The 8,764-nt window shown below is 48.4% G+C and overlaps 1 protein-coding gene across 1 annotated transcript; it reads right to left on the reverse strand.

Moving 5' to 3' along the window:
• Positions 1–1,323: 1,323 nt before the first annotated feature.
• On the reverse strand, positions 1,324–6,517 carry Defb119 (defensin beta 119). Its single transcript, XM_055617956.1, has 2 exons — positions 6,460–6,517; positions 1,324–1,472 (listed from the first exon to the last, which is right to left on the reverse strand). Exons 1-2 carry the CDS (start codon positions 6,515–6,517, stop codon positions 1,324–1,326), a joined length of 207 nt encoding a protein of 68 aa, XP_055473931.1.
• Positions 6,518–8,764: the final 2,247 nt, after the last annotated feature.

Here is an 8,764-nt window from a genome sequence, read left to right on the forward strand (position 1 = left end):
GGGGGGGGCACAACTCTAAACTCAGGAGGAAAACAAAGGTCAGAGTGAGGTCACAGAGAACCAGCATTTCAAGGAAGGCAGCTGTGGTGGAAGTGCTACCTAGAGGCAAAGTTCTGAAAGTTGAAAAGAGTCAATCTAATAGTGGCTGGACCATAACCAGCTCCCTAGAGCAAGCTAGGCCAAAGCCAAGTGTACTGAGTCAGCATAGTCAGAGAAGCAGAGAAAGACAAACCTTTTGGTAGCTACTCTCCCATTGACTAGAATTAAAGAGAGAGAAGCAAGACGTTAGCAGGAAGTAATACATAAAAGGAAAATATTATGGCTGGCAAGATGGTTCAGTGGGTAAAGGGATTTTCTCTGAAAGCATGATGATCTGAGTTCAATCCCCGGAACCCACATAAAGGTGGCAGAAAAGAACCAATTATACAGGGTTGTCCTCTGACCCCTACATGAGCCTTCACACAGACACAAATCACAGACACCCACAATAAGAATGAGTTATTTTTAAATATAGGTGCTTTTTTTTTTTTTTTTTTTTAAAGCTGAATGGTAGTGGAGCACACCTTTAATCCCAGAGGCAGGCAGATCTCTATGAATTCAAGGCCAACCTTGTCTACAGAGAAACTTCCAGAAGAGTCAAGGCTATACAGAGAGACTTTGTCTCGAAAAACATATATATGTGTGTGTATACGTGTGTGTGTATTAAGCCCTCTAGGAGTGAGAAGATCTTAGCAATCATGGCGAAGGGGGTGTGTTACTAAAATCCCTTCTGCAATTACCCCAAGCCAATGCCAGCATCACAACTTGAAGCCATGACCACACAACCTACTCTCAGTCCAACGTCTCTGCTCAGAAGCTCTTCCAGGCTTAACCAACCAGGCCTGCAAGATTACACACCTCTCCCACCCTGCTTGCTCTGGTACCCGCCTCCCCAGTTCTACATGGCATAGATTGTCATGACCCATCCCAGACCCCAAACCTCTCCTCCTCCCCTCCCCCTCCCCAGCTTCCACCGTACCCTCTCACATTCAGTGGCTGCTCAGGGCTCCTCTCCTAAAGTCACTCAGGCGCCCATACCCTTCTCCAGCAGTATTCAGATTGGGAGAGACACCTCACCATGCAAAACCCAATTTTGCACTGTACCCAGTGGAGGAAAGACAAATACGCATGTAGATGCATGCGTTTTAATACGGAGGTAGACAGCAAAGATGGCTTCCCTGGAAGTTCCTGCATGGTGGTCACCAGCTTTCACATTTGTGTTGTTTTTGTTTGGTTTGTGGGGTTTTTTTTGGCCAGCATGTCTCATAAGACCAGTTAGTGTCTTCATTTACCACCCGTAAGGCTGATCCTCACGTAGGGCTGGAGGCAGCATCTCTGGTAATTTCTACAGTAGAAGTAGGGCTGTTCATCCTTCTTGCAGGAAGGCCTACAGAATCCTAGGTCAGCCATGCATGGAAGGGGAGAATTTCTGCCTGGTTAAAAAAAAAAGAAGAAGAAGAATGATAATTAATTTCTGCTTACTAGTGACATAGACTGGGGGAGACAGGAGCACAGAAAAACACCTGATGGTTGACAGTGAGCACCACAGCCAGTGAGACAGTTTCTCTGTCCTGCTGGGTTCAGGGCAAGGCTCTGGACGTTAGTATGGTGAACACAGGAGGAGACCGGCACAAAAACAGACAGAGAGGTGGATGGGAAAGATCAGAGGGCTCATAAGCAAGCCCACACAGCTAGGGACACCTAATCTTGGCAAAGGGGTCACAAACACATGCTGGGAGGAGGAGGCTTACTCAGCAGCTGGTGCTGCAGGCATGCAAACCAGATCCGCAGCTCTCACGCTGAGCAAAAGTCCTCTCCAAGCAGATTAGGGGCCTTGATTTAAAACTAGAAACACTGGGAGTGCTAGGAGAAAGTGCTTCAGGATATAGGCACAGAAATTTTCTCAGTCGGACTCTAACAGCCCAAGAAGTGACTCCAAGAATTTACGAATGAGGTTAAATTAAATTAAAAAGCTTCCTACAGCAAAAGAAACTATCAGTAGAGTGGCTAAGAGAAAGAGGGAACAGTATTTTCATCTAAACCTCAAACACAGGGTTACTATCGAGAATATATAAAGAATGGCAAAAAACCAAACTATAGGGCCCGAAGAGATGGCTCAGTGGTCAAGAGCATTGGCTATTCCAGAGAACCTAGGTTTCATTTTTCAGCACCCACATGGCTGTTCATAACTGTCTGTAGTTCCAGCTCCAGGGCACCCCAAATCATCATCTGGCTTCCATGGGCATGGGAAAACATGCAAGCAAAACACCCACACATACAAAATAAAATAAGCATTTAAAAAAAAACCCTGACACCCCATCCTTTCAGCCCCAGACAGGTGGGAACCACTGCACTCACTTTTAAACCAGAGTAAGCTGTAAGAAATGTTTCATTTTTTTTCCATCACTGTTACAGAGTGGAAAATGAACCATTACTCTGTAAAATAACTTAAATTTTATGTTGAAATAAAATTAACTCCTCTGCTACTCTAAACGAAGATGAAGAAGAAGAAGAAGAAGAAGAAGAAGAAGAAGAAGAAGAAGAAGAAGAAGAAGAAGAAGAAGAAGAAGAAAACTCAGACACCAAAGAGTAAAATTGCCAATCAATAAATAGGCCAATGAGCTGACTAGACATATATCAAAAGAAGAAACACATATGGCCAATAAGTCTCTTTGAAAGTATTTGATATCTGTAGCCATAAGGGAAATGTGGGAGGCGGAACCCTTGTCCACTGTTTGCAAGAATGTAATGGGCTCAGCCCTGTGGCAATCAGCCTGGAGGTTTCTGAAGCAGCTAAAAACAGCTATCACACGACCCACATACATACCTGGTATATACCCAAAGGACCATGCAGCACTTCCACGGCCACCAGGCTCTACAGTGCCACTGGAGGACATGTGGAAGAGAGAGTGCACCTCCCAACTAGGGTGCCATTGAAGGACAAAAACTTAGGAGCTGGAACCTCCAAGTGCACTTCCGCTGCCCCTAGTTATGTGTGTGCACTTGTGTGTGTGATATACGGAAGCCAGACGTCAACCTTGGCTGTCATCAGAAACCGTCTACTTTGTTTTTTGAGACAGGGTCTCCCAGTGGGGCCTGACCTGGGTAAGTTGGGCTGAAATACTTGGCAAGAACCACAGGGATCCTCTTGTCACTGTCCTTCCAACACTGAGAAGACGACTCACTCCAGCATGTTCAGCTCTGTGTGGCCCCTGGGAATCCCAAGTCAGGTCCTCAAGCTTGTGCACTGAGCATTTAACCACTAAGCCACCTCTCTGGCCCCCACACAGGCCTTATTAAAACATCCTGGTTAAAACCATGAGCTCAAGGGCTGGAAAGAAGGCTCAGTGGTTCAGCGCATTTGCTGCTCTTGCAGAGGACTGAGGTTCAGTTCTCAGCACTCATATGGTGCCTCATAACCATCCATAACTCCAGTTCTAGGGGACCCAGTCCCCTTTTCTGAGCTCTGTGGGCACCAAGCATGCACATGGTAACATATACACATGAGGCAAAACACTCAGACACACACACACAAAAATTTGAAAACTGAGCTCATGACAGCATGTGATCCAAGCTCGGCCTTGGCTCCTGAAAACAGAATGTGATTGACTCTTCTCCTGCTGCCTACTGGTACAATCCCAAAGTTCATGGGTGAACCTAGGGAACAGCCCATGTTCTGGAAGTAGCCTCAAGGGAGCCTTGGGCAGACAGCAGCAGACCCTACTGATCAAAGCACAAGCCTGAAGGCAGGGTGAGAGTCACTGGACCAGTATTTTCTCACTCTGTGGGAGGGGCTCAGAGGAAGCCCAGAGCAGAGGCAGGATCACGAACAGGAGGTAACTTGGTGCCTCTTTCTCTAGGATATTCTCTGCCTATATCATAGTCAAGTTCTGCCTTGATGGCATGTGTTATGCTTCTGGAGTCCCCAGGTCTCATCCTTAGAAGCATAGCTCATCCTTAGAGCTAAGTACTCATCCTTAGAAGCATAGCTCAGGGGTGAGCAACCACACTGTAGAAATGACGCCCCCAAGACCAGGATTTGAGACAGCCACGTAGTCCCACACATTCCACATCAGGATCCTTAATTTCCCAATTTCTAGTCTCACCCGTGTTGATTTATCCACCCCAACGATGTAGATTCTGTCCCTTGGCTCCCCCCGCCAGAGTCAGGGAAGACTGGCAGTACTTCCACTTCCCGGGCCTGCAGAAACTGAGGAGGGACTCAGACAACGTACCTGAGTCCTTAGACCCCTGCTCTGTGCCGGTTTAATTTCTACTGTAACCCTGAGCTACATGATGCTGTCTGTTGTCCGGCCTTTCCAAAACGAGATGCTGAACTCTGGCAGACTTATAAGCTGCGCCCATTAGTGGTAAGAGGCAGAGCTGGGATGGGTGAGTGTGTGCATAAATCTGTGAGAGAATGCTAAAAAAGTGAATAGTGAACAGGTCGGTCTATGACTGAATGAACGGTAGGTACTTTTCATATTTGGAAACTTTCTGGCCCCCGAGGCTAAGAGCGATTGGGCATTAATGAAGCTATTTCAGCTGATGGCCCTAGAAATCCAAAGATTTAGGTTCCACTCAGCCCTGCCCACCTTTGACCCATTTTCTCTCAAGATGAACCACCCACCCCTGCACCCTCAGCTTTCGTCTGTCTCAACAGCTGCTCCTGGGGCTGGCGGGTGACACCATCTTCAACAAGGTGCTCCCCACCCGACTACCAAGATCCAATCCTGACGACTTCTCTCCGCTGCCTCTGAACTCCATGACAGACAGACAGACAGACGAAACACTCAATTCTGTGAACTTTAATGTGGGGTAGGGACTAAAGGATGAGAAGCCACGTCCGTTTCTATCCATAGAGGGATCTTTTTTTCTTTTTATGGACTTCTAAGGGCATCGTAGCACTGGTCCAGTCAAGGACTCCATCAATAACCTCAGCGGGGATTGTTAAGTAGCGCTCTGGGACACAGCAGCGTTTGCGATTTTGGCAGCGTATGACGCTGTCTTCACCATCCTTGCACAACACCCGGCAGTGTCCGTCCTTCCAGCATTCGTCTTTGGGGCATAGGAGCAACTGTTAGGTGTGCATTGGTATTGCTCAAGGGACAGACAAGAAGCAGCAGAGCACAGGCAGGCAGGGGAGAAGCAGCCACATAGTTGATGAGCAGTGTTGATTTGGGTCCCAAGAAAGTCGAGTGGGCCGTGAGAGGGAGAGCATAGAGGTGACTGATCTTGGAAAGCTTTCAGGAAATCTCTCCTTTGTTTTTGATATGGAGTCTCAGCTCCTGGCTTGAAACTTGGTTATGTAGAGCAGGCTGGCCTTGAGCTTACAGAAGTTTGCCGGTCTCTGCCTCCAGTGCTGGGATTAAAGGTGAGCGCCACCACATCCAGCCAAGAAAAGTTCTTTCCACAGTATCTCCCCAGCCACCATCCTGGCCACCCCCAACTTCCTAGCACTTACTTCCTCCAGAATTGATATGTGTGAGCCTGGGAATGGTAGGAAAGGCACAGTGTCCACGTGCTGCCACTGTGGACAGAAGAGCTCACTCCATCACAGTGCAGCACCGGAAGCTCATTAACAGCTGGTGACAGGAGCCAGCACGCCGCAGCCGCAGCCAAGTGTCCAGTCCCCCTTGATCTCATACTCACCTAATTTAAACTCGAGACCCAGCCAAGCCTCCTGCCTCAGCACATTCAGTGATCCAGGTGGCCTCACTCCAAGCCAAACCCAAACTTGATCAAGTCACCAGCCCAGCGCCAAGCAGCTGCCCGCCACCAAGCTGAATCCAAGTACCCTGCACACCAGGTGCTTGTCCCCGCCCCCACCTATTCCCAGCCATCAAATGCCAGCAGCAGCCCTACTCAACCAAGTCTCACCCCTCTCCGTGTCGCTCCAAGCTGTCAGGAAAACCAGGCTGTCACTTTCAGTCCGTGCTGTGGCTCTGTCTGTCACCCCAGGCCCTGAAGGCTCCCTCATCGAGAACCAGCCCTAGCCAAATCCCCAACCAGAACCCAACCCTTCACTCCTCAACCCTCTCCTAAGTTCCCACCAGAATGCCACTCTTGCCCCAAGGTACCAGACCACACCCCCAAACATCTCTTATGCAGCTACTTAGCAAAAGAGATTGAGAGAGAGACAGAGAGAGAGAGAGATAGAAAGAGACAGAGATAGACAGAGAGACAGAGAGAAAGACAGAGACAGAGAGACACACACAGAGACAGAAAGACAGAGTCAGACAGAGAGACATACAGAGAGACACACGCAGAGAGAAATAGAGCACAGTATGAATGACAGGATCTTGAGGTAGCTTCCGAAACTGTGTGAAAGCTGAAAAGCCTTGGGTGTCGCCCATTGAGAGTGAAAGAAAGGAAAGAAATCCAGAGACAAGAACCGGATCCTAAAAGAACCCAAGGTACCTGCCATCACCAGTTCTGTTGCCACAGATATGGCAAGAAGCAGAAGCAACAGCTTCATGGTGGCAAGAAATAGGCTGAAGATGGTAGCAGCTGCAGAGGACAGGAGCAGTGTTCGCTGGGGAAGGGATGAGCCTCCTTTTATCAGCAGGCCGTGGGCGGGCACTTAGAACAAGGGGGATTTGTACAAGGTCAGCTCGACCAAAGGACAGCACGTGGCACACACAAAAGAGAGGGAGTGTGGGAAAGCAGCTGGCACCTATGCCAGACATGGCTTCCCTCCAGGGGAGCACAGGGGTGAATGAAAACTTTGGACTTTTGAGACCTATGATTAGTTCATTTATTAGACATGAGTACGTGTCAATGGACGTTAAAGTTTGAAGAGTTATTAGTTCTTAGCTTATTTCTCTCTGTGTCTCTCTCTTTCTGTCTCTCTCTCTTTCACCTTCTAGCACATTCCACACCAAGGCGTCAGCCTACGTTTCCCTCTGCAAGGCCTCCGAGCTTCCTCGGATGACTGCTGAGGCTACCTGTCACTTCAGGTATCTCTGCTGGTTGTCAGGCCTTTCCTTGTGGCCTTCATCGGTTCATATGAGATTTTCACATCTCTTGTATGTATTTCATCTTCGTTTTTCTCACTGAGCTGCAGGAACCTGTCTGGAGCTATGGCCTTCAGAGGATCATGCACTAGAAGCTTCTCAGTGTCGGGGAGGGGGTAGAGCCTTTAACAGGGAGGGCCACCTAGAGCTGGGCAGATGGCTCCATGGGTAAAATATTTGTTGTGTAAAAGTGAAGACTTGGGTTTGAATCCCCAACACTCACAAAACCAACCAACCAACAAACCAACACACTCAGTCTCAAACATCTGTGATCCAAGAGGGGGAAAGCCAAGACATGGTTGACCCTATGGCTCCCTGGCTAGCTAGGCTAGGCAAATCAGTGCATTCCAGGTTCAGCAAGAGACCTTGTCTTAAAAGGAGAGCAATTGGGAAAGATACCACACACACACACACACACACACACACGCACACACACGCACACACACACACACACACGCACACGCACACACACACACACGCTCAAGCTCACTTACTCACTCACATACTCAAGAGATTCACAGCTGGAAATCTGTCCTCCAGTTAGATCCCAAGAAAGTGGGTTGTTGTAACAAGAATGAGATTGACGGCTGGTCATCTCTGGCTTCCTGCTTCACCATGTGGTCTTCTCCGCTGGGGTGCCACCTAGCAGGTGAGCTTTGGTGAGGCGGGACAGGTGAGACTCATATTTGTGTTGAACTGTGGTGTGTGTGTGTGTGTGTGTGTGTGTGTGTGTAAATTTTACACAAGTATGTATGCTCACATGGTAATATTTAGGTATTTCTTGTGGTTTACATATGTACTGGATATGGGTGGGAATGTTTATATTACCAAGTGGTTTGTGTGGAGACTCAGAGGTGGTTAAGTAGGTGTTTATAGACACCCCTCTGTCCTCAGACCTTCACAAACAGTGTCCACCTCAGTTCTCTCTATATCCCATGACTCTGGACACTGGTAATGTCTTGGGAATTTTCCTACTGAGCTGGAGATGTGGGACAGAGCTAGGAGGAGAGGCTAAAGGAGGTGTGGAGAGCAGGGGCTGACCTTTTTGGCAGAGCCCGAGGACATAAGGAAGGAGGCGAGCTTTGCCTGGAGGGACAGCTTGATAGTGGTTGCTGCAGAGTGTCTGTGAGAGACAAGATGAGAACAAACTGCACTGTCCAACTTTAGAAGTCTCCCACACAAGAACAGCACGTCCTGGCTCGCTAGAAAGGCCACCTCACCTTCAACCTGTTTGATCTGGGCCACTGTTCTCTCAGCTCCACAGGGAAGAGAGGAAAGAACACTGGTGGTCAGGGTCCCACGGGGAGGCCAGCACAGAACTTCAACCTGATCTCACAGGCTCTTCTCAGGAAAGCCACTAAGTGAATGACAAAGTCTTTGATGAAGACTTCTCCCCTCTGTGCATTCACGCTCCATCTGACCCCTGTGACCCAGGAGGAGGCAATGGACTGCCAAGGTTTCAGAAAGTATGGTAAGGGTATCTCAGAAAGGCCAGGGTCTGAGCCAACCCTCCACACTAGCACATCTCCCTGAGAGACACAGATGCCAGAGTGAAGTAGTTTACCTGTAAACTAGTGTGTGTGTGTGTGTGTGTGTGTGTGTGTGTGTTGAGGGCTGAAGCTAGGGATTAGTATAAGCTATACAATGTGTTCTACCAACCAAGCTACACCTCTTTTTTTTTTTTTTTCTGTTTTTGTTTTTGTTTTTGT

Source organism: Psammomys obesus, unplaced genomic scaffold, assembly GCF_907164565.1.
Source record: "Psammomys obesus unplaced genomic scaffold, mPsaObe1.curated_primary_1811, whole genome shotgun sequence".
NCBI classification, from domain to species: domain Eukaryota; kingdom Metazoa; phylum Chordata; class Mammalia; order Rodentia; family Muridae; genus Psammomys; species Psammomys obesus.